Source organism: Lucilia sericata, unplaced genomic scaffold, assembly GCF_015586225.1.
Source record: "Lucilia sericata isolate MDLA Ls3-8-SP2 unplaced genomic scaffold, ASM1558622v1 Contig001669F_arrow, whole genome shotgun sequence".
NCBI classification, from domain to species: Eukaryota; Metazoa; Arthropoda; class Insecta; order Diptera; family Calliphoridae; genus Lucilia; species Lucilia sericata.
In genome coordinates this window covers 23,563-51,452 of record NW_023995580.1, presented here as the reverse complement: position 1 = coordinate 51,452, position 27,890 = coordinate 23,563, and the positions used below count along the sequence as shown (strand labels likewise).

The 27,890-nt window shown below is 29.4% G+C and overlaps 2 protein-coding genes across 2 annotated transcripts; both read left to right on the top strand.

Annotated features, from left to right (window-relative positions):
* The first annotated feature begins 1,156 nt into the window (after positions 1 to 1,156).
* On the top strand, positions 1,157 to 27,427 carry LOC119612374 (protein snakeskin-like). The gene is made up of 4 exons (XM_037968181.1): positions 1,157 to 1,331; positions 26,101 to 26,218; positions 26,288 to 26,507; positions 27,115 to 27,427. Exons 1-4 carry the CDS (start codon positions 1,290 to 1,292, stop codon positions 27,176 to 27,178), a joined length of 444 nt encoding a protein of 147 aa, XP_037824109.1. The 5' UTR covers positions 1,157 to 1,289; the 3' UTR covers positions 27,179 to 27,427.
* LOC119612375 lies at positions 25,348 to 26,027 on the top strand. Its single transcript, XM_037968182.1, has 2 exons — positions 25,348 to 25,661; positions 25,720 to 26,027. Exons 1-2 carry the CDS (start codon positions 25,604 to 25,606, stop codon positions 25,935 to 25,937), a joined length of 276 nt encoding a protein of 91 aa, XP_037824110.1. The 5' UTR covers positions 25,348 to 25,603; the 3' UTR covers positions 25,938 to 26,027.
* Positions 27,428 to 27,890: the final 463 nt, after the last annotated feature.

Here is a 27,890-nt window from a genome sequence, read left to right as displayed (position 1 = left end):
CTAGTCTATAGTCTAGTCTATAGTCTAGTCTATAGTCTAGTCTATAGTCTAGTCTATAGTCTAGTCTATAGTCTAGTCTATAGTCTAGTCTATAGTCTAGTCTATAGTCTAGTCTATAGTCTAGTCTATAGTCTAGTCTATAGTCTAGTCTATAGTCTAGTCTATAGTCTAGTCTATAGTCTAGTCTATAGTCTAGTCTATAGTCTAGTCTATAGTCTAGTCTATAGTCTAGTCTATAGTCTAGTCTATAGTCTAGTCTATAGTCTAGTCTATAGTCTAGTCTATAGTCTAGTCTATAGTCTAGTCTATAGTCTAGTCTATAGTCTAGTCTATAGTCTAGTCTATAGTCTAGTCTATAGTCTAGTCTATAGTCTAGTCTATAGTCTAGTCTATAGTCTAGTCTATAGTCTAGTCTATAGTCTAGTCTATAGTCTAGTCTATAGTCTAGTCTATAGTCTAGTCTATAGTCTAGTCTATAGTCTAGTCTATAGTCTAGTCTATAGTCTAGTCTATAGTCTAGTCTATAGTCTAGTCTATAGTCTAGTCTATAGTCTAGTCTATAGTCTAGTCTATAGTCTAGTCTATAGTCTAGTCTATAGTCTAGTCTATAGTCTAGTCTATAGTCTAGTCTATAGTCTAGTCTATAGTCTAGTCTATAGTCTAGTCTATAGTCTAGTCTATAGTCTAGTCTATAGTCTAGTCTATAGTCTAGTCTATGTCTATAGTCTAGTCTATAGTCTAGTCTATAGTCTAGTCTATAGGTCTAGTCTTCATAGTCGAGTCTATAGTCTAGTATATAGTCTGTAGACTAGTCTAAAGTCATCTACATAAAAGTGTTTTCCCTAAAAAGAAAATTAAAATCTTTAAAAATATATTATGTACTTCGCCTGTTTTGTTTTTACATCGCGCAGTGTATTTTAGTTTATATAGAATAAAACACAGTAAATGTTGCCAGACAATGTGTTGCTCTAACAAGTCTTGTATCAATCCACATGTTTGATTAGTAATGTTCCTCCACCGACTTGTTGCTCCAACTTTAAGTAACAAATGTTGCCAGCAACAAGTAGCTAACCCAATTTTTTGTAGCTAAACAAAAACCAAAATTAACTACAACATTTTTGTTGTTTCTTTCAAAAAAAGAAACGTTATTAAACAAATGGGAAAAACAAAAAATTCAGTCGTTCTGCAAAGCTTACCCTAAAAGCAACAAATAGCGGTAGAATAAACGAAATAAATACAAGTTTTGTTTAAATAATAAAAAAGTGTAATAATATAAATAAAACAGCAAAATGCAATTCAACAATCGTTTAATTTTGAAAATTATTGAATTGGTGAGTTTGAAAAAAAAAAGAAAATAATAAATAGACATTTATTTCAAAAAAATAATAAATAAACAAGTTTTAATGTGAATCTATTATTTTAAATGTTTATAATAAAGATTTATAAAGTATAAATGTAGCTTCTACCAACTGAAACGTCTGTGTTTTCTTAAAATAACAAATTTTGTTATTCCAAAAAAAAAAAAAAAAATCTATAAGTGTGTGAATCTATCTGGAATATACAATTTTTGTATCTGGATTTTTTTGTTTTATTATTTATTTATTATTCTACGAAATTCTTTTTTTTACTTTTGAAGTATAATTTGTGTTCTTTAAACTTTTTTCCACTGCTGTGTTTATACTTTAACTTTAAAACGGCTTGAGTTTAATTTATAGAACATTTTTTTTTTATTAATTATGTATGTATGTGTTTCCCAAAAAAACTTTAACTTTAATTAACCATGAGCTCATACATGTTGATTAATTAATTTGTCTTGGGGTGTGAGGGCAACATGATATGGATTCCCTATAAGTGTTTTATTTGCTGTAAAATCATTGCGTGTTTAATTTTGGGGTTTGTTAAGTATCCACAATTTTGGTATTAGTTTTACTATGACTGGTTTTTTTAGGTTTCAAATGATCATTACCTTCGAATCATTTTGGTTTTTTGGATTTGTTTAATTTCATGCTAAACGTGTGTAGTTTGTTAAAAAAAGTGACCCTGACCAGTTCCCTAATACTCCTTACCTACTTCAAACTTTAAAAAATGTTTGCGTACCTAAATAAAGCACAACAAATTTGTTTAAAGATGGTTGGTGAAAAAGTTTTTACGCCAAGAAAATTCAACACTGAAAACGTTTTATCATCTTTTAATATTATCTTTCGAAATAAGATATCGTAATCCAAACTTTGACGTTATAACAGCGCGAAAACACCTTGAATATTTTAAACATTTTGTAATTTTCTCCTTTTTATATCATTACTTCTTCGAGATATCTTAACCTTAAGTTTGAAACGGGCCTTTAAAACTTTATAACATTAAATCTTTGCATTTTAGCGTAATCGTAATAGATTTTGATCATATTTGTGATGTTAAAAATAGGTGTCCTCAATCTATCGAATTTAAAAAAAAAAAGAGACTAACTCTTTTATATCTTCTTACTTCTACGAGATATCTTAATATTACATTTGAAACGTCCAATCCTTTAGAAAAATATTCTCTAGGTTAAAAATTTCTTGGCCTATTTTATGAAGCGAGCATTTCAATATACATATAGACGAATGATTCATTATGGACCAATCCTCCTGAGACTTGGCAGAGAGATTTTGTTTCTTATAAAACGTATGTTTATGTCAAATTCCATCGTTATAATTTTATGTTAAAGCTATTTTCTGAAAGGGACCTAGAGACAAATAGGAACGATTTCCATCTGATGGACTCCATTCAGACCCTTAGCTTTTTCCGTTCAGACCCTATATGTTTTCAACAGACAGACGCACAGACATGCCTACATCGCATTAGATTTTAATAAGGACCCAGAATATACGAAGAAACGGTGAGTACCTGCGAACTCACATCAACTTCTTTCGGATATGGTAATGAAATTTGATTTATTATTGATTAATATTTAACTTTGAACCAAGAATTCTTAATAAGTCTTCCCTCTGACATAGGAATTGGGTTTCCAAATAAAAGTTCATTCGCTCACGAATGAGATAATTCGAACCCAAAATCTTTAATAAGTTCTCATTATTGTGGGTATGTAAGTATTTAGTTTGATTTGTTGCTGTACAAACCTATTCCGATCTAATCTAGATAAGAACAATTGTTCTTCAATAAACATTAATTTCTTTACGTTATGAAAATGAATCAGTTTGGGAATGTAATAATTTGGATCTATGACTCTCAACGAGTTCTCTTTCTTGTGGGAACACAAATATTTGAATACCAATCTCATCAACAATCTTAAAAGTGATGAAAATTCGCGAAAACTTTATTTTATTCTAATTTCACTATTAAAATTTTGTTTTTACTGAAAGTTCATTCACGAATGAGATAATGAGTTCTCTTTTTAAGAGAAAACTCAAATAGATAATTTTCATTGAATTTTTCGAATCTAATCAAGAGTCTAAAAATTAGCAAAAACTCTCAACTACTTTTAAATTTTATTTCACGACTTGAATTGGCAGCGTTTGAATCGTTTGCGTATGCGATAATTTAGAATTCAGGATCTCCAAAGATTTCTTTTTCTTGTGAGAACTTGAATATTTGAAATTGTTGTTGTTGTTGTATTCAATATCTGTTTTAGATCTCACAAAGTTTTTTTTTTGAAGAAATTCTTTGAATTGGAAGTTTAATTTCACGACTTGAATTGACAGCGAACTAATCGTTTATCGTTTGCGAATGCGATAATTCAAAATTCAGGAATTTCAAAGACTTTTCCTTCTTGTGAGAACTTGAATATTTGGAATTGTTGTTGTATTCAATATTTGTTTCAGATATCACAAAGTTTTTTTTGAAGAATTTTTTCGATTTGGAAGTTTAATCTGTAAATTCCTTTAAAGAGTTTATATGTACTTCTCCAACTTTTTATCAAATATATCTTTACAATTTTATCTCAGTTTTCGTTACTAAATCGGGAAAGCTCTACCTAGCTGGGAATTTAATCATGTAAATGATATTACTTGTCTTCATGACTCTAACCTCCAAGAAATAATCTTTATTTCGTTACAAATTTTTATATGGATAATGTCTAAAATTGTTGTTGGTACGATCGAGATCAAATTACACTACTTAACAGATAATGAAAGCTGATAATAATCTCTGATAAAAGTCAATTAGTTTCTGAACCGAGATTTTCTAGAGAAAAACTTTCGATTGTTTTATCAACTCCAGAGATACAAGCCGATGCAAAATGATCGGCGGCGGCGGCTTATTATAGAAAATATCGGCGGCGGCTAAATTGTCGGCTCAATTTAACTTTTTCTTCAGAAATTGATCTTATAAACGTTTATTATATTGAAAAATCTCTGTATAATAGTCTGTTATAAAGAAACCTGTCTCTATATAAGTAGAAATGGACATTATTATAGTAGTTATCACTATTTTAATATTAGAACAATATTGTGTGGCAACTCTTTTCAATTTGCCATAAGAATTTAAAATAGTGGCAACTCCGTTCAAATTGGTGAAATTATTTTCTGAAATACATATGCGATTTCAATCTTTATCAGCGGCTACGTTTAAGCCGGCTTGGCTTTTGAGCCGAAAGAAGTCGGCGGCGGCGCGGCTTGCAAAATATTACCGCCGATTTGAGCCGTCTCGGCTTGTATCTCTGATCAACTCTGCCTCTTATAACAACAAATTAACTTTGTTTCGGAATAACCAGATAATTATTTGGGAAAATCTTTTGGTCGAGTGTGAATCTGGTTGTTCCGGAACAAAGTTAATTTAGTGTTATAACAATCAGAATTGAAAGTTGTTACCTAGAGAATAATATGGCGTTCAATAAGTTTTAGAACCGATAGTCTTGTTATAGTTCTAAAAGTGATATCGGGACAGTTACTGTAAAAATGATCATTCACCTATATCGAAGCTGAAATGGATCATGGACCTTACCGATCGTTATACAAATCTTTTGCCAAAACAGACTCAAACATATAAAAAGCTTCCGATAAAAGAACTTAGCTTTAGTTTTAGAGTTGAAAGTACTTTGATTTGAACGATAAATTTTAAGTTTCAAAACTATATTCTTTAGAGATTTTTTTCTAATTAAATCGTAAAAGTTTTATTTTACAAAATGTTAAAACTTTTTCTTGTACAGTCTTTGTTTATGTTTATAAATATGTAATTCATATTGTGGTGGTATATTTGTATTTACATTTCGGAAATGATGTCATATTTGCCGGTTAAAATACTTTTTTATTTAACTTTATGTTTTTGTTGTTTGTTTACAAAAAGAGGCCTTTTTTAACTCTCCATTATAATTTAGCATTCAAATCACTTTTAAACTTAAAACTGGTTTGAAAATAATAATAAAAAATATATATATAAACCAAATATGTGCAAATTAACTAACAATTTCTAAGCGAGTATGGATCGTATTCTTCTTTTGTAGTTAACATCCAAATTCGTATTTTTTTGGAATTCTTGACGGCTTGTGTTTTGAAATTCTATTCTTATCCGGTTATATGTACAATTTGTTTCCTCTTTTGGCTTTTGTTTGAAATGATCTTTTTTTTAGATTTGGGAGGTATTTTGTATAGAGTTATGACGTCAGTTTTGTTTTTGTTAAAATTTGTTTGTATATTTATATTAAATGGTAGATTGCATGTCTGAATTATTTTTTTTTCTTCGTAAATTAAATTTAATTGATAATTAAGCGAGATTAAATGAATTTTATTATAAAATTTTTAATGTATTATCTGTTTAGTTAATGGTTTAATTTTATTTTTATTAAAAAAAAATTGTTAATATTTTCAAGTTTTGAGCTTAAATTTTAGGATTTGTTGAGATTTTTATTAATGGAAAAGTTTTATTTTTATTTACCAAGAAGTTGTAGAATTCTAGGAGTTGAAATTTAAATTTAGAATAAAAATATTTATGATTTTTCAATATCTACTTATTAAAATTTCGACTACTTCTCCAAATAGTTAAATTTTTCAACTCACGTGAATTGAACTTTCTTTAAAATTTCAAAAAAGTCATAAATTTTTCTTTAACTTAATTATTTTATGACGAAATTTAAAAAAATTATTAACAAAAACTTAGAAATTAATAACTATAAGTATTTGTTAATAATTTTATTTCACACTAACTAACAATATTTATATAGCTTTTTTAACAAATTGCACTTTTGCTTAAAAGTTAAGTTTTTGTAAAAAAAATCAAAAAAAGTCATAAAAATTAATCCCTTACTTAAGTGTCAGACACTTAAGGGAATTGTAATGAATTTATATGATTTTACACAAATGATAGAGTCAAGTAAGCAAAGGGGTGAAGGAACCTATTATTTTTCAAACACTTGAATTCTTATCGAATTTTTAACAAAAAAAAAAAGCAACAAAAAATTTTAACAAATTAAATAAATAAATAAATAAAACTTTTTATTAAATTCTACATATAACTCTGCACATGTGTTATAAAAACAATTGTTAAATAAATAGAATATTTTGGAATACAAATAAATAAAAATTTAAAATAGAAAAACGAATCTAAAAACTACTAGTCAATATTTGTCTTAGCCCAATAGTATTTTGGTCCTAAACGATTTTTTCTTCTTAAATTTGTCTTTAAAGTTACATAGAAACTAATTTGCCAATAGTCTTATAAAAATCTATATAAACAAGCAATGGGGTTTTGAAATTCACTTTAATAAACAGTTTTTTTGAACAACTGGGAATATAGTCTAATCTATAGTCTAGTCTAACATCTAGTCTAAAGTCTAGTCTAAAGTTTTTTTGAACAACTGGGAATATAGTCTAATCTATAGTCTAGTCTAAAGTCTAGTCTAAAGTCTAGTCTAAAGTCTAGTCTAAAGTCTAGTCTAAAGTCTAGTCTAAAGTCTAGTCTAAAGTCTAGTCTAAAGTCTAGTCTAAAGTCTAGTCTAAAGTCTAGTCTAAAGTCTAGTCTAAAGTCTAGTCTAAAGTCTAGTCTAAGTCTAGTCTAAGTCTAGTCTAAGTCTAGTCTATAGTCTAGTCTATAGTCTAGTCTATAGTCTAGTCTATAGTCTAGTCTATAGTCTAGTCTATAGTCTAGTCTATAGTCTAGTCTATAGTCTAGTCTATAGTCTAGTCTATAGTCTAGTCTATAGTCTAGTCTATAGTCTAGTCTATAGTCTAGTCTATAGTCTAGTCTATAGTCTAGTCTATAGTCTAGTCTATAGTCTAGTCTATAGTCTAGTCTATAGTCTAGTCTATAGTCTAGTCTATAGTCTAGTCTATAGTCTAGTCTATAGTCTAGTCTATAGTCTAGTCTATAGTCTAGTCTATAGTCTAGTCTATAGTCTAGTCTATAGTCTAGTCTATAGTCTAGTCTATAGTCTAGTCTATAGTCTAGTCTATAGTCTAGTCTATAGTCTAGTCTATAGTCTAGCATATAGTCTAGTCTATAGTCTAGTATAGTCTATAGTCTAGTCTAGTCTAGTCTATAGTCTAGTCTATAGTCTGGTCTATATTCTAGTCTATAGTCTAGTCTATAGTCTAGTCTATAGTCTAGTCTATAGTCTAGTCTATAGTCTAGTCTATAGTCTAGTCTATAGTCTAGTCTATAGTCTAGTCTATAGTCTAGTCTATAGTCTAGTCTATAGTCTAGTCTATAGTCTAGTCTATAGTCTAGTCTATAGTCTAGTCTATAGTCTAGTCTATAGTCTAGTCTAAAGTTTATCTTAGCCCAATACTATTTGGTCCTAAACGATTTTTTCTTCTTAAATTTGTCTTTAAAGTTACATAGAAACTAATTTGCCAATAGTCTTATAAAAATCTATATAAACAAGCAATGGGGTTTTGAAATTCACTTTAATAAACAGTTTTTTTGAACAACTGGGAATATAGTCTAATCTATAGTCTAGTCTAAAATCTAGTCTAAAGTCTAGTCTAAAGTTTTTTTGAACAACTGGGAATATAGTCTAATCTATAGTCTAGTCTAAAGTCTAGTCTAAAGTCTGGTCTAAAGTCTAGTCTAAAGTCTAGTCTAAAGTCTAGTCTAAAGTCTAGTCTAAAGTCTAGTCTAAAGTCTAGTCTAAAGTCTAGTCTAAAGTCTAGTCTAAAGTCTAGTCTAAAGTCTAGTCTAAAGTCTAGTCTAAAGTCTAGTCTAAAGTCTAGTCTAAAGTCTAGTCTAAAGTCTAGTCTAAAGTCTAGTCTAAAGTCTAGTCTAAAGTCTAGTCTATAGTCTAGTCTATAGTCTAGTCTATAGTCTAGTCTATAGTCTAGTCTATAGTCTAGTCTATAGTCTAGTCTATAGTCTAGTCTATAGTCTAGTCTATAGTCTAGTCTATAGTCTAGTCTATAGTCTAGTCTATAGTCTAGTCTATAGTCTAGTCTATAGTCTAGTCTATAGTCTAGTCTATAGTCTAGTTCTAAGTCTATAGTCTAGTCTATAGTCTAGTCTATAGTCTAGTCTATAGTCTAGTCTTAGTCTAGTCCTTAGTCTATAGTCTAGTCTATAGTCTAGTCTATATCTAGTCTATAGTCTAGTCTATAGTCTAGTCTATAGTCTAGTCTATAGTCTAGTCTATAGTCTAGTCTATAGTCTAGTCTATAGTCTAGTCTATAGTCTAGTCTATAGTCTAGTATATAGTCTAGTCTATAGTCTAGTCTATAGTCTAGTCTATAGTCTAGTCTATAGTCTAGTCTATAGTCTAGTATATAGTCTAGTCTATAGTCTAGTCTATAGTTCTGGTCTATATTCTAGTCTATAGTCTAGTCTATAGTCTAGTCTATAGTCTAGTCTATAGTCTAGTCTATAGTCTAGTCTATAGTCTAGTCTATAGTCTAGTCTATAGTCTAGTCTATAGTCTAGTCTATAGTCTAGTCTATAGTCTAGTCTATAGTCTAGTCTATAGTCTAGTCTAAGTCTAGTCTATAGTCTAGTCTATAGTCTAGTCTATAGTCTAGTCTATAGTCTAGTCTATAGTCTAGTTTATAGTCTAATCTATAGTCTAGTCTATAGTCTAGTCTATAGTCTAGTCTATAATCTAGTCTATAGTCTAGTCTAAAGTCTAGTCGGTAGTCCAGTCTACAGTCTAGTTTATAGTCTAGTCTATATTCTAGTCTTAGGTCTAGCTTATAGCCTAGTCTACATTCTAGTCAATAATCTATTCTAGTCTATAGTCTAGGTTATATTATAGTATATATTCTATATATAGCCTAGTTTAGAGAACGTGGTAAAAGCTATGGTCAGGTCTATAATCTAGTCTAAAATTTAGTTAAACGTCTAGCCTATAATCTAGTCTGTTGGCCTTATTTTAGTCTGTGGTCTGCTTATAAGCTGGACTGTTGTCTTTACTATGTACTAATCTACAGTCCGTCTATAGTCTAGCCCATAGTATAACCTATAGTCTAGTGTATATTGTATTCTATATAATCTAGTCTTATTTATGTTTTTTTGTTTTCAATTAAATATATGAATTCTTAAAATTTTCGAAGGTAAAGAAGGAAGATGTATAAATATTGAAATAATTCTCAAATCTTTTTGTGCATTCTAAATAAGTGATAATGTTTATCATGATAATGACATCATGGGCCGCAGTTAGAATTTAGTCGTGTGATATTTGTTTGTTTATATTATAATTTATTTTTATTTTTAAATATAAACCAATGACAAGCGTATTTAAAACTCACATTGAATTTAAATTTACCTTAATTGAAAAATAAGTGCGTGCATAGAATTATTTGTATTTTTTAGATACACGTAGGAATGGGCGATTATTAAAAGTCGTTTAATGTTTGAAAAGTATGTGTAGAACTTTATTAATTAATCATACAAGTTGACTTTGCTAAATTCTTAAGTAAATAATCATATTGTTTTGCTGTTAATACTGGTTATCAGTTTGAAAATGAAAATAAAGTTATTTCCTTTAGAATTGAAATTAGAAACTTTCTTTCGAATAGGACTTGTATAGAAAATTTTACATGGGGCTCCTGGAAACCCTTGCGTTTCTAGGCATTTTGTCAATAGTTAAGTTCTAGAAATTTCAAATTCATTTATTTCTTTTAATCTTAAAAACATCCAATACCACAAATCTTTAGTTTTATCATCTTATTTATACATATATTTTAACCACAATTTCTTGAAATAAAAATTATAAAAAAAATATACATAATTTCTCAAAATCTAAAATTAATTATTTGCAAATAACTGAAAACAATGAAGCGTTTCCAATTTCAGTTCAATGACTCAAACACAAAATATTGAAATATTAAAAAAATATTTTCATTCCTTAAATTAAAAATTTTGCCACCATTTTTGCAAAATGAAATAAAAATTAAAAAAAACTGTTTTTAATTAAATATTTACATATTCTCAATTATTCCACAACAATAACAAAATACCAACAATAATAAATATAAAAAAATATATATTAAAATTGTTCTTATCAAAATTGTATAAAATTACACTTAAAGAGGTTACAAACACCATGGCTACTGCATTTCTGACTTATTTTAATATTTAATTAAATTAAATTTTGTTTTTGTTTAATGCAATGATGACTAATTGACAGGCACCGGCAAATAAACAAAATAAAATATGAATAGAATTATACAGAATTATAAAAAGTGAAATTCCTAAGAATAGAGTAAATGAAATGTGAAAACAATTTTGTAGTTTAGCCAATTTTATAAATGTTTGGGTGGAGTCCCCTGAAAATAAATAAATGAAACGACCAGAAACATTTTAGATAAATATTATTCACACCTAAATACAACACTATATATATTTAGTAAAAAATTTAAGTTTAGTTTATATATAAAAAAATCGAAGGTCAAAATTTCAAATTACATACAAGATATAATATTTATTAAAATTTCGAATATTTCAAGATATTTTGGACAAATTTACTAGACTATAGTCCAGACTTATAGACTAGGCTATACTATTCACTACTAGACTTTAAACTAGACAATATACTAAAATTTAACTATAGGACTAGACTATAGACTAGACTATAGACTAGACTATAGACTAGACTATAGACTAGACTATAGACTAGACTATAGACTAGACTATAGACTAGACTATAGACTAGACTATAGACTAGACTATAGACTAGACTAGACTATAGACTAGACTATAGACTAGACTAGACTATAGACTAGACTAGATTATAGACTAGACTATAGACTAGACTAATACTAGACTACAGACTAGACTATATAGACTAAGACTAGACTTAGACTAGACTATAGACTAGACTATAGACTAGACTATGACCTAGACTATAATAAGACTATAGACTAGACTATAGACTAGACTATAGAATAGACTATAGACTAGACTATAGACTAGAACTATAGACTAGACTATAGACTAGACTATAGACTAGACTATAGACTAGACTATAGACTAGACTATAGACTAGACTATAGACTAGACTATAGACTAGACTATAGACTAGACTATAGACTAGACTATAGACTAGACTAACTAGACTATAGACTAGACTATAGACTAGACTATAGACTAGACTATAGACTAGACTATAGACTAGACTATAGACTAGACTATAGACTAGACTATAGACTAGACTATAGACTAGACTATAGACTAGACTATAGACTAGACTATAGACTAGACTATAGACTAGACTATAGACTAGACTATAGACTAGACTATAGACTAGACTATAGACTAGACTATAGACTAGACTATAGACTAGACTATAGACTAGACTATAGACTAGACTATAGACTAGACTATAGACTAGACTATAGACTAGACTATAGACTAGACTATAGACTAGACTATAGACTAGACTATAGACTAGACTATAGACTAGACTATAGACTAGACTATAGACTAGACTATAGACTAGACTATAGACTAGACTATAGACTAGACTATAGACTAGACTATAGACTAGACTATAGACTAGACTATAGACTAGACTATAGACTAGACTATAGACTAGACTATAGACTAGACTATAGACTAGACTATAGACTAGACTATAGACTAGACTATAGACTAGACTATAGACTAGACTATAGACTAGACTATAGACTAGACTATAGACTAGACTATAGACTAGACTATAGACTAGACTATAGACTAGACTATAGACTAGACTATAGACTAGACTATAGACTAGACTATAGACTAGACTATAGACTAGACTATAGACTAGACTATAGACTAGACTATAGACTAGACTATAGACTAGACTATAGACTAGACTATAACTAGACTATAGACTAGACTATAGACTAGACTATAGACTAGACTATAGACTAGACTATAGACTAGACTATAGACTAGACTATAGACTAGACTATAGACTAGACTATAGACTAGACTATAGACTAGACTATAGACTAGACTAGACTAGACTATAGACTAGACTAGATTATAGACTAGACTATAGACTAGACTATATACTAGACTACAGACTAGACTATATACTAGACTACAGACTAGACTATAGACTAGACTATAGACTAGACTATAGACTAGACTATAGACTAGACTATAGACTAGACTATAGACTAGACTATAGACTAGACTATAGACTAGACTATAGACTAGACTATAGATAAGACTATAGACTAGACTATAGAATAGACTATAGACTAGACTATAGACTAGACTATAGACTAGACTATAGACTAGACTATAGACTAGACTATAGACTAGACTATAGACTAGACTATAGACTAGACTATAGACTAGACTATAGACTAGACTATAGACTAGACTATAGACTAGACTATAGACTAGACTATAGACTAGACTATAGACTAGACTATAGACTAGACTTTAGACTAGACTATAGACTAGACTATAGACTAGACTATAGACTAGACTATAGACTAGACTATAGACTAGACTATAGACTAGACTATAGACTAGACTATAGACTAGACTATAGACTGGACTATAGACTAGACTTTAGACTAGACTATAGACTAGACTATAGACTAGACTATAGACTAGACTATAGACTAGACTATAGACTAGACTATAGACTAGACTATAGACTAGGACAGACTTATAGGACTAGACTATAGACTAGACTATAGGACTAGGACTATAGGACTAGACTATAGACTAAGACTATTCGACTAGAATATAGGGATAGACTATAGACTAGAATTTAGACTAGACTATAGGACTAGACTATAGGACTAGACTATAGACTAGACTATAGGACTAGACTATAGACCTTAGACTATCGACTAAGACTATAGACTAGGAATATAGACTAGACTATAGCTGGGACTATAGACTAGATTTAGACTAGACTATTAGACTAGACTATAGACTAGACTATAGACCTAGACTATAGCCTAGACTATAGGACTAGACTATAGGACTAGGACTATAGACTAGACTATAGACTAGACTATAGGACTAGGACTATAGACTAGACTATAGACTAGACTATAGACTCGACTATAGACTAGACATAGGACTAGACTATAGACTAGACTATAGGACTTAGACTATAGACTAGACCTATAGACTTAGACTATAGACTAGGCCTATAGGACTAGGACTATAGACTAGACTATAGGAATTAGACTTATAGACTAGACTATTAGACTAGACTATAGACTAGACTATAGGACTAGACTATAGACTAGACTATAGGACTAGGACTATAGACTAGGACTATAGACTAGACTATAGACTAGACTATAGACTAGACTATAGACTAGACTATAGACTAGACTATAGACTAGACTATAGACTAGACTATAGACTAGACTATAGACTAGACTATAGACTAGACTATAGACTAGACTATAGACTAGACTATAGACTAGACTATAGACTAGACTATAGACTAGACTATAGACTAGACTATAGACTAGACTATAGACTAGACTATAGACTAGACTATAGACTAGACTATAGACTAGACTATAGACTAGACTATATACTTTATAATCTAATATAGTCTCGTTCATGGCCACAACTATACGTAACATTTTACCAATTTTCGTAAAATTCACCGGAATGCGACAAATATCAATGATATAAACCTTTTTAAAATTACTAACAAATAGAGTATTTTAAAAGTATTCCATTAAAAATAAATCGAATAATACAGAACAAAGCAAAACCTTAAACAAATAGTACTTAACTGCCAAAAACTGTCAACAAATATTATTTTGAAAATTATTAATTACTGGCAAAAAACGTGTGAGCCAACTGCCAAACGAATTAAATCGTTTGTTAAGGTTTGATCTAAGATCTAAACTGATAATATTTTGCAATAATAAATACTTTTATTGTAATTTTATTAAAAGAACTTTCTATATAAAAATAATATTTTGTTTTCCTCCTCTTAAGATAAATATTGAAACAAGTGTTTTGTGGACAAAATATAGAGAAAATTATAAATAACAAAATAATTATGAAATAAAATGTTTGACAAATAAAAGAAATTAAAAACACTAAGTTCAAGTGCTAAGTTATTCAATTAAAAGTAAATTAATTAAAAATAGAAATTAAGCAAGTTTTTTCAATATAATCGCAACTAATCAGTTTACCCAAACACTTATAAAATGTGCCAATTTCTATTTGTATAGAAAGTAGATTAGTATAGAGTTCAAGTAGTGTTATACAAATTAATAAAAATAAATTAAATTAATTTTCATTAGTCATAAATAGAAATTAAATATTTTGTCTAGGTACTAATTTTATTAAATCATCACTAATCAGTTTTGCTAAACACTTTTTAAACGATAAGACAGTGATAAGTAGGTGATTTTTTGGGGTGTTTTAATAGGAAACACTTTAAAATGTATTTTTAAATTAACGAAAGGAAATTGCCGTTTTTTTATAAATGCATATTTTTGGTTTTTAAAAATGACTCGTTTTGCTATTATTTCTACCTAGAGCAATTTTCTTATCATGACCTTGTTTAAATAGAAACTAAATTTCTCACACTCACATCTGAAGTCCAGGGGCATTTCGATTATTTTCATTAAATATAAATGAGTGTAAAAAATATTATAAAATCTAATTTTGTGGCCAATTTTAAGTGCTAATAAAATTAAATGATTTGTAAACATTTATACAGCTAATATCCAAGTAATAATAAATAAACAAATTAAAAATAAAAATTCGCTCTACAATTAAAACTGAAAGGAATGCGTAATAATTAGAAAATAAAAAAAAAAACTTAAAAACAAGTGGTATTTCTAGGAATAGACTATACTATAGTGTGGACTATATACTATTCTATACTATTCAAAAGACTAGGCTATATATTGCACTATTGACTACAGACTATGCTATAGATTGCACTATTGACTACAGACTATGCTATAGATTGCACTATTGACTATAGACTAGACAATAGACTAGACTATAGACTAGACTATAGACTGGACTATAGACTAGACTATAGACTAGACTATAGACTAGACTATAGACTAGACTATAGACTAGACTATAGACTACTAGACTAGACTATAGACTAGACTATAGACTAGACTATAGACTAGACTATAGACTAGACTATAGACTAGACTATAGACTAGACTATAGACTAGACTATAGACTAGACTATAGACTAGACTATAGACTAGACTATAGACTAGACTATAGACTAGACTATAGACTAGACTATAGACTAGACTATAGACTAGACTATAGACTAGACTATAGACTAGACTATAGACTAGACTATAGACTAGACTATAGACTAGACTATAGACTAGACTATAGACTAGACTATAGACTAGACTATAGACTAGACTATAGACTAGACTATAGACTAGACTATAGACTAGACTATAGACTAGACTATAGACTAGACTATAGACTAGACTATAGACTAGACTATAGACTAGACTATAGACTAGACTATAGACTAGACTATAGACTAGACTATAGACTAGACTATAGACTAGACTATAGACTAGACTATAGACTAGACTATAGACTAGACTAGACTAGACTATAGACTAGACTATAGACTAGACTATAGACTAGACTATAGACTAGACTATAGACTAGACTATAGACTAGACTATAGACTAGACTATAGACTAGACTATAGACTAGACTATAGACTAGACTAGACTAGACTATAGACTAGACTATAGACTAGACTATAGACTAGACTATAGACTATAGACTAGACTATAGACTAGACTCTAGACTAGACTATAGACTAGACTATAGACTAGACTACAGACTAGACTATAGACTAGACTATAGACTAGACTCTAGACTAGACTCTAGACTAGACTATAGACTAGACTATAGACTAGACTATAGACTAGACTATAGACTAGACTATAGACTAGACTATAGACTAGACTATAGACTAGACTATAGACTAGACTCTAGACTAGACTATAAACTATAGACTAGACTATAGACTAGACTATAGACTAGACTATAGACTAGACTAGACTATAAACTAGACTATAGACAAGACTAGTATATAATGTGTCATATTCTTTACTCTTTATTATCGATCATTTTTTGCTCTCTTATTTCTCTTCTAATTTAAATGATTTCATATGTAGGACATTATTTATATTTTTTTTTTATTTGATGCTGTCACTTTGACAGATTAATTGCCGTTCCATTTCAATATTTAATCAATTAAACAATTATTTGTTTGCGACACTTGCGTCAGTTCATACACACATTTTTCATTCTAATTACTATACAAACATTTGAAATAGAGTAATAGAAATAGAATAGCAAATCCACACACCTTATCTCATGTTAATTATATTTAGTTGATTTTTATGTACATATAAATACACATAAAAAAACGTAATTTAATTGACAAATAACTGACAATGTCGCCAGTGTCAGCAACATTATTAATGGCTTTGAACTTCTTTAGCAGCTTTATGAGTATGTTAATCACAAACCTCAATCATCATTAACAAGGATAATATAATGTTTATGATAATGACTTTATAAATAAATGGAAAGCGGAAAGTTGGTTAAAACATTAGGGATAATCCTGCAAAATTAAATAAAAAACTAAAAATTAACAAAAAATCTCCATTTTATATGATTACCCTTTATAAATGTTTTATTCTCTGTTTATCTTATGACTCATATTTTATGTAAAATGTTTTCTACTACAACTATATTTTTTATTTGTAATATTACATTATTATTCTATTAAGTGATAAAATATCTGTAAATAGAGAATAAAAAATTTAACTTATTATTACTAATAATAATAAAAATGTGTAATAAAGTAGTTAACTGGAAGTTCATTGAAATTATTATCATTTGTTACAAAAACTATTTGCTAATATTTTGTTGTTACAACAAACACCTTTATTTACTCGTACAATAAATTGGTCAAATAATAATTACTATAACCCTCTCACACCCTTATATTGAGTATCATTTTTGTCTTGGCCCCAGATTGTTGATTGTTAATGGATTTTTATTGTTATTCTATAGTTATCTCTTAATAATGTTAAATAGAAGAGGAAAATGATTAACATCACTAGAAAGGTTATATGGATAGAAAGAAAGAAAAAAAGATAAATTTAATATTAAATATTGACTATATCGAAGCCTATAGTCTGGACTATAGTTTAGTCTATAGTTCTCACTATAATCTAGGCTGTAGTCTAAAGTGAAAAGTATTTTGTAGTCTTCTATACTCTTCAATCTTGTCTATACTCTAGTCTGTAATCTTGACCATTATCTAGTTTATAGTCTTGGCTATAATCTGAACTGTAGTCTGAACTATAGTCCTTGCTACAGTCTTCACTATAATGTAGTGTGCTGTCTGAACTATAGTCTAGTCTTTAGACCCGACAATAGTAGACTTATAAATGGCTATAATCTGGACAAAGGTCTTGACTGTAGTCTAGTCTATCGTCTAGACTTATGTGTAGTCCGTAGACTAGTCTATATGCTATACTATAGTATACTCTATAACATTTACTATAGCCTAGTTTAAAATCCTTTATAATCCTTACTATATAATCAATAATTTTGACTATAGTCTCTACTCGATTCTGGACAATAGTCTTGTCTGTAGTCTGAACTATGGTCTAGCCATAATCTTGATTTAGTCTAATCAATAAACTTCATTGTAGTCTTGTCTTGTCTGGACTATAGTCTGAAATATAGTCTAGTCTGAAGTCTGGAATTTTGTCTAGTCTATAGTATAGTCTAGTTTAGTGTATAGTCTAGTCTATAGTCTGAACTGTAGTCTAGTATAAAACATACTCTTGTCTATAATATTGGTTGTATTCTAGTCTTCAGTCTTGACTATAGCTGCAAAGTCTACAGTTGTATTATAGTCGGAACTATAGTATGGACTATCGCCAAAACTATAGACTGAACTATTTTGTCGACTATAGTCTGGACTTCAGTATGTACTATTGTCTAGTCTATACCTTATACTACAGCATAGTCTATATTATTGACAATAGTCTGAACTTTACCTGTTGTCCGCAAAATGATTAATAGTCTGTAGCTTATCAGTATAGACAAATTTTGCAATTATTGAATTCCTCTTGAATAATGACAATTTAAAAAGCAAAATTCTCCTAGACAGTCATAAAATACTCTCAAAAGAAAACGTATCTAACTCAAAGAATCATTTGTCTTTCTTTTAAAAACTATTTATTATCTTTTTGCTAAACATTTTGCTAGCAAATGTCATTTCTCAAACTCATAAATATTTTCCTAATAATTTTAAATTTATTACAAGATAAAAAAAACTAAACACCACATAGCAATTGATTTGATGTTCAAAAACAATTTGTATGTCCTAACAATTAAAATAAAGAATTTATTTAATATAATTTTCATAAATTTTTCAAAAAATCTCAACAACTTTTGATGTGACGTTAAAGATAAACAAATATTTAAAAAAAAAATAAATTAATTCATCATAAAACAAACCAAACAATAACAATTGTAAAATTAAATAGAAAATAAAAACAAATAATACAAAATGACTAAAGTAATAATTCAAATAAAAGACAACTTTGAGACAATAATATATTAAATTATTCTAGATACTCCTACTATCAATATTTTAAGAATAAGTGGCGTTTTGATTATTCTTATCATTTTAATGCAAATTGTCACCATTTGAAACAGAAAATGTCGTGTTATATATTGAAAACTCCCAAAAATAATAAAAAAATTTATTTAATTTATTAACAAGAATAATAATTGTTTATTTAATACGAAAGATAAATAAATTAAAAAAGAAAATTGTAAATTAACAATTGAAACGTTTTTTTTTTTTCAAAAGAAAATATAAAAAGAAAACAATTTTACAGATTAAATATTGACTCAACAACAGACTGAAAAAATTGATGTTTCAATAATATTTACAAAAAAAAAAAAAATCATTAAATTGTTTATCGATTCCAGTAGCTGTCTACTGGTGGCGCTGTTTTTAACAGTGCGTTTATAGTCGAGGGTGGTATCATTGTTCCTTATTGTTAATTACTAATTTATACAAAGAAAACCCAACGGCGGAATTAATAAATAATTAAATAAATAAACAAATGCTTTTTTTAGAGAATTTATTGAACTCGATTAGTATATGAGATCCAAGATGGTGGATTGTAAATTGTCAAAAAGTGATACTTTAAACTACAAACTAGGCTAAAACTACAGGCTAGACTGTTGGCTAGACTATAGACTATAAAATAGACAATATACTAGACAATATACTAGACTATAGACTAAACTAAGAACTAGACTATAGACTAGACTATGAACTAGACTACAGACTAGACTATAGACTATACTATGGATTAGACTATAGATTAGACAATAGAGTAGACTATATACTAGACTATAGACCAGACTATAGACTAGGCCACAGACTAGACTACAGACTAGACTATAGATTAGACTATGTATTGGACTATAGATTAGACTATAGATTAGACTATTGACTAGACTATATACTAGACTATTGACTAGACTATAGACTAGACTATAGACTAGACAATAGACTAGACTATAGACTAGACTATAGACTATACTATATACTAGATTATAGACTAGACTAGACTATAGACTAGACTATAGACTAGACTATAGACTAGACTATAGACTAGACTATAGACTAGACTATAGACTAGACTAGACAACTAGACTATAGACTAGACTATAGACTAGACTATAGACTAGACTATAGACTAGACTATAGACTAGACTATAGACTAGACTATAGACTAGACTATAGACTAGACTATAGACTAGACTAGACTATAGACTAGACTATAGACTAGACTATAGACTAGACTATAGACTAGACTAGACTATAGACTAGACTATAGACTAGACTAGACTATAGACTAGACTAGACTATAGACTAGACTATAGACTAGGCTATAGACTAGACTATAGACTAGACAATAGACTAGACTATAGACTAGACTATAGACTAGACTATAGACTAGACTATATACTAGACTATATACTAGACTATAGACTAGACTATAGACTCGACTATAGACTAGACTATAGACTAGACTATAGACTAGACTATAGACTATACTATTGACTAGACTATAGACTAGATTATAGACTAGACTATAGACTATACTATAGACTAGACTATAGACTAGACTATAGTCTAGACTATAGACTAGACTATAGACTAGACTAAAGACTAGACTATAGACTAGACTATAGACTAGACTATAGACTAGACTATAGACTAGACTATAGACTAGACTATAGACTAGACTATAGACTAGACTATAGACTAGACTATAGACTAGACTATAGACTAGACTATAGACTAGACTATAGACTAGACTATAGACTAGCCAATAGACTAGCCGATAGACTAGACTATAGACTAGACTATAGACTAGACTATAGACTAGATTATAGACTAGACTATAGACTAGACTATAGACTAGACTATAGACTAGACTATAGACTAGACTATAGACTAGACTATAGACTAGACTATAGACTAGACTATAGACTAGACTATAGACTAGACTATAGACTAGACTATAGACTAGACTATAGACTAGACTATAGACTAGACTATAGACCAGACTATAGACTAGACTAGACTATAGACTAGATTATAGACTAGGCTATAGACTAGACTATAGACTAGACTATAGACTAGACTATAGACTAGACTATAGACTAAACTATAGACTAGACTATAGACTAGACTATAGACTAGACTATAGACTAGACTATAGACTAGACTATAGACTAGACTATAGACTAGACTATAGACTAGACTATAGACTAGACTATAGACTAGACTATAGACTAGACTATAGACTAGACTATAGACTAGACTATAGACTAGACTATAGACTAGACTATAGACTAGACTATAGACTAGATAGACTAGACTATAGACTAGACTATAGACTAGACTATAGACTAGACTATAGACTAGACTATAGACTAGACTATAGACTAGACTATAGACTAGACTATAGACTAGACTATAGACTAGACTATAGACTAGACTATAGACTAGACTATAGACTAGACTATAGACTAGACTATAGACTAGACTATAGACTAGACTATAGACTAGACTATAGACTAGACTATAGACTAGACTATAGACTAGACTATAGACTAGACTATAGACTAGACTATAGACTAGACTATAGACTAGACTAGACTAGACTAGACTAGACTATAGACTAGACTATAGACTAGACTATAGACTAGACTATAGACTAGACTATAGACTAGACTATAGACTAGACTATAGACTAGACTATAGACTAGACTATAGACTAGACTATAGACTAGACTATAGACTAGACTATAGACTAGACTATAGACTAGACTAGACTATAGACTAGACTATAGACTAGACTATAGACTAGACTATAGACTAGACTATAGACTAGACTATAGACTAGACTATAGACTAGACTATAGACTAGACTATAGACTAGACTATAGACTAGACTATAGACTAGACTATAGACTAGACTATAGACTAGACTATAGACTAGACTATAGACTAGACTATAGACTAGACTATAGACTGGACTATAGACTAGACTATAGATTAGACTATAGATTAGACTATAGATTAGACTATAGACCAGACTATAGACTACACTCTAGACTAGACTATAGACTAGACTATAGACTAGACCACAGACTAGACTACAGACTAGACTATAGATTAGACTATAGATTAGACTATAGATTAGACTATAGATTAGACTATAGACTAGACTATATACTAGACTTTAGACTAGACTATAGACTACACTATAGATTACACTATAGACTACACTATAGATTACACTATAGACTACGCTATAGACTACACAATAGACTATAGACACTATAGACTACACTATAGACTACACTATAGACTAGACTATAGACTAGACTAGACCACAGACTAGACTACAGACTAGACTATAGACTAGGCTATGGATTAGACTAGTCTATAGACTAGACTATGGACTGTGCTATAGACTATGGAATAAACTAAAGACTCCTTCTTATAGACTACACTATAGTCCAGATAACTATCGTTCAAAGTATGACCTTAACTATAATCCAGACTATAGATTAGACTATAGTACAGATTATAGAATAAGCTATAGACTAAACTATAGACTATTGTGTGACTAGAATATAGACTAAATGATAAATTAAACTCTCTTGAGGCAAGGGAAGTTATTCAAAACGAGTAGCAAAACCTCTTTTTTAATGGTGAGGATCCGTTCTACTGCTAACACTTCTTAAACCTAGTTTAAGTGTAATTTTGTCACTCACTGTTTAACCAAAAATGAATTCACACACACTCTTTTACTCCTACTTAAAAATTTAAATATTTTTTTATTTTGGGGAAAAAACATTTTTGAGCTTAATTACTTCTATTCTTTATTTTATATTAAAAGAACAAGAAATAGTTCTTATAGATAGGTTTTTGTTTATTACATTAATTTTAGTTATTATTATGTTATATAATGAGCAAACTAATAATGACGTGATGATAAATGATGTAAGCTTTGGAAATGCTGATTAAAACAACTGGTCACATACTTGTACAGCGTGAGACGGGACATACGATTCAATTAAAATAATCATCATTAGGCTTATAGAAAAAGAAAACAAGAAATTATAGAACTATGTACATATTTTTTTAAATCTAGAGTATGAAGTCATGCTTAAATTAAGATATAAATAAAACACTATAATAAAATATATTATGTATAAAAAAATAATTAATAGAATGAGTTAGAAATAAACAAATTAAATCGAAACAAAGGGTGTTGCAATAAGTTTAATCCAATTATATTGCACTTACTGCTATCAGTTCAGTAATTAAGAGGAAATAGTTAAAGATTTTTATTAACAGGACCAGCTAAACTAATTTATATAGTTGTCCTCATTTTTTGTGCTATTAATAAATATGTCAATTTACTTGTTGCCAATTTTTCTTTACTTTCTTTATAAAATTTAGGTTGGGCTTTTCCTTTTATTCCAACGCCTAGCCATAAATTTATATATTTTCAGCTACGTGTTGGTATTCTTTTTTTTTTTTGGCTTACTATACTTTTAATTTATGATGCATTTTATTATTTTTTTATTTGTTTATAAATTAATATGCCACTCGTAATTACCGTAGGCTAATAAACAGAAATAAATTACTTTTTTTGTCACGGTGGGAAACTTATTATACACCTTAATTTTGATAACACCTGCGAGTAGTAACAAACTTCGCTCCACCCAGAAAGTGACATGACACTTAATCCTATATTAATTTGATTTTGTATCAGTACTCGTGATAATAACGATATGGGAAAATTTTATATGAAAGGGAATGTTAACATTAAGTGTCGAATAAAGTCTATAGATTGTTCTACAGTTAGACTAGACTGGATTATGGCCCATAATATAGTCTATGACAAGACTGTAGTCCATATTATACACTAGTATATAGTGAAATAATCCTGATTAAAGACTAAACTATAGTCCAGGCTATAGACTGAACTATAGTTCAGACTATAGACCGAACTATGGTCCAGACTATAGACTAAACTATAGTCAAGACTATAAACTAAACCATAGTCCAGACTATAAACTAGACCATATTCCAGACTATAGTCCAGACTTAACTCTAAACTATAGTCTAGAATATAGTCCAGACTATAAACTAGACTATATACAAAACTATTTAGACCATAGACTATACTACTTAGTCCAGACTATCGATTTTAGTTCAAACTTTATACTAGACTACAGAACACATTACACATGACTATTAACTATACTATAGACTAGACATTAGTCCAGACGAGAGTATAGTCCAGACAATAGACTAGACTATAGTGCAGACTACAGTCCAGACTATAAACAATACTATAGTGCAGACTATAGACTGGACTATAGTCCGGACAAAAAACTAGACTATAGTCCAGACAATAGACTAGATTGTAGTCCGGACTATACACTAACTATAGTCCAGACTATGAACTATTCTATGGTACTGGACTATAATCTATAGTCTGTACTATAGACTAGACTTTAGTCCAGACTATATAGACTAGACTTTAGTCCAGACTATATAGACTAGACTTTAGTCCGGACTATATAGACTAGACTTTAATCCAGACTATATAGACTAGACTAAAGTCCAGACTATATAGACTAGACTAAAGTCCAGACTATATAGACTAGACTAAAGTCCAGACTATATAGACTAGACTAAAGTCCAGAATATATAGACTAGACTATAGTCCTGACTATATAGAATAGAATATAGTCTAGTCTATAGTCTGAACTGTAGGCTGGACTGTGGTCTACTCCATAGTAGACTACTACAGTCCATACTATAGACTAGACTATAGTCCAGACTATAGACTATACCATAGTACAGACTATAGACTAGACCATAGTCCAGACTATAGACTAGACCACAGTCCAGACTATAGACTTGACCATAGTCCAGACTATAGACTATACTATAGTCCAGACTATAGACTAGACTGTAATCCAGACTATAGACTAGACTATAGCCCAGACTATAGATTAGACTATAGCCCAGACTATAGACTAGACTATAGTCCAAACTATAGACTAGACTATAGTCCAAACTATAGACTAGGCTATAGTCCAAACTATAGACTAGGCTATAGTCCAAACTATAGACTAGGCTATAGTCCAGACTATAGACTATGCTATAGCCCAGACTATAGACTAGACTAAAGTCCACATTTTGGAATAGAGTGTTATACAGACTTTAGTTCAGACTATTGATTATATTGTAATACTAACTATGGAACTATCGACAACTTTACGCTGAACCTTTATTTTCCTGTTTCTCCACGATTTGAAAGCTTAACTCCTTTACTGCCCACTTCTCAACTTCTATTCTTCCGGTTATTTAAAAAATATCTTTCTTCTAATTTCTGTGTGATCAGTTCCGTTACTCTTCTAATGTGTCGTAATTCTTCACTTCACTTCTATATACAAAATCTTTCCTCTGTGTAAGTCCACAAGCCAAAAATATAAATTCTTGCTATTAAACTCATCCATTTATTTTATTCCAAATAACTTTTAGATTTTTACCATAATTTGTATAGCTTTAATAGAATGTGTCAACGATCACTCGTACAGCAGTCAAGCCATGTTGATATGTGGTACTCTAACAGGTTATCTGATCATCTGCACGGCTTTAACAATTGGTAAAATTGGAGTTTTTATGGTGTTTTTCTTTTTCTCTAAAGCAAATCTGTTTTCTAGGTGAACTTTTGGATTCCATACTTGATAAACGTCTAAGTTGTCTTTTTAATTTGGCCGGCTTTATTTTATTTATAGCCACGGGTGCTGTTATAATTGCTATATGGTCTCCCGAATATTTAAGACATAACGATAGAAATGCTATTATAGTGGCTGGTGCTGTGGCTATAGTTAATGGTTTTATTTTCATAATAGAAATGTTTGTGATTTTAAGAAGTTAAATGAAATGGAATTTTTGAATGTTTTTGGAAGAATAAAAAAATCTTTTGAAAGAAATAAAAATTTTAGGAATTTTATGGTAGTTTTTAGATATTTTAATTTTGTGGAAAAATTTTTTAAAATTTTAATTTTTATTAACTTTATGTTTGTATGTTTGCTTTACAGGTCATTGCCATTGTCTGCATTATCTTGTGGGAAACAAATGGAAACTTCTCCAATAATGCCTTGATTGTTTGCGGTACCATGGGCGGTTTCACCATTATCTGTGGTGTTCTTTTATTGGGTAAGTTTAAAATTTTATAAAGATCTGCTTAAAGTGATGTTTTTTATAAACTCCTTTTATTCCTTACAGGACACATTATCAACTCGGTGGTAGAAAAACGTCTCAATGGTTTATTCTCCATCATTGGCTGCGTATTGTTTGTCATTTCTGGTGCCTTGATCATTGATCAATGGCACGATAGATCTGATCTTTTGTTCAAGGAAAGCAAACGTAATGCTTTAGCTGCCGGTTCTTTGATGATCATCAATGGTGCTGTCTTCCTTATGGACACCATTTCCATTTTCAGAACGTAAATTTTTCGACAAATTTAACAACATGTTTATGTTTAATGGTTTTAAGAAATAAGAATCCTCAGATGAATTAATGTTTTGTTTAATTTTATTCTTTCTCTCTCTATCTCTCTATATACATATTACATACATCCATATATATATAAATAGTTTATAAGTTTTTAAAACAATTCAACAAATTTTCTACATTCCCCCCATTCATATTGTTCTCCAAAACCTACTCCTTGAATTCCTTAAATCCTTGTCTTTTTTGTTTAAAAAACTTAGTTTTATATATTTCAAAAATCAATTTTTACAAAACAAACGTGTATTTATTATAAATATTATTATTGTTCTTAAACATAAAAAAATATGTATAAATATTTTGCTTTTTAATAAAGAGTTTTTTACTGTCTGTTTAAATTTTACAACAAAATGTTTGCTGGGTGGTGTGTTTCTTTGTAAAAAAAACTGAAAATCAAAGGCTTTTTTTGTATTTTGCGTGTGGTTACTGGCAGTGTTTGTGTATTATTCCCCCTGTATGTGTTTTTGTGTCAAAGTGTGTGTTTTTTATTAAATTAATATTTTTTAATTAATTTTTTTATATTCTTTTTAAAATTTCTTTAGTCGCGCTGAAATACCCGTCATACGAGAGGTCAGTAAAAATAAACTGGAAATAAATCGTTATTGAGGGCTTTAGCAGCCTCATTTTGGACTGCTGCTAAAACTACATATATTTTTTAAAATACTTTCTAGTTTTACCTCATTTTTATTTAATGTCTTTAATTTGTAAGTTTATATTCTAATTTTATAATTTACTTTTAAGTTTTAAACCAAAGTGTGATATTTTAATTTTAATTATAGTTTTAGTTAATTTTTTTGATATAATTTTTATGCGAAAAATAAATAAATGTAGCAAAAGGATATGGACAATTTTAAAGACGTTCTTTTAAAATTTAGGTAATAGGAATTAACATTTTTCAATTTTTTTTTAATATTTAAACGTTAAGATTATAAACTAAAGTTCAGACTTTAAACTAAACCATAGACTAGAACAATGCAAAATATATATTAGATTAAAATCCATAATACAGGTCAGAATTTAGAGCAGATTGTAGTCCAGACTATAGACTAGCACGTAGTTCACAATTTTGTCTACAGTGTAGTCCACAGTCTATCTATATATTCATGATTAGTCTGTAGTCCGGACTATTGTGTAGCCTAAAGTCTGGACTAAAGTATATTTTATTGTCTGAAATAGAGGTTTTACTATAGTCTAGTTCACAGTGTAGTCTTAAATCAGGACTTTAGTCTGGACTACAGTCTAGTATTTAGACTAAACTATAATACAGATTGTAAATTAGTCTATATATGAAACTATTCTCCACACTAGACTATATTCC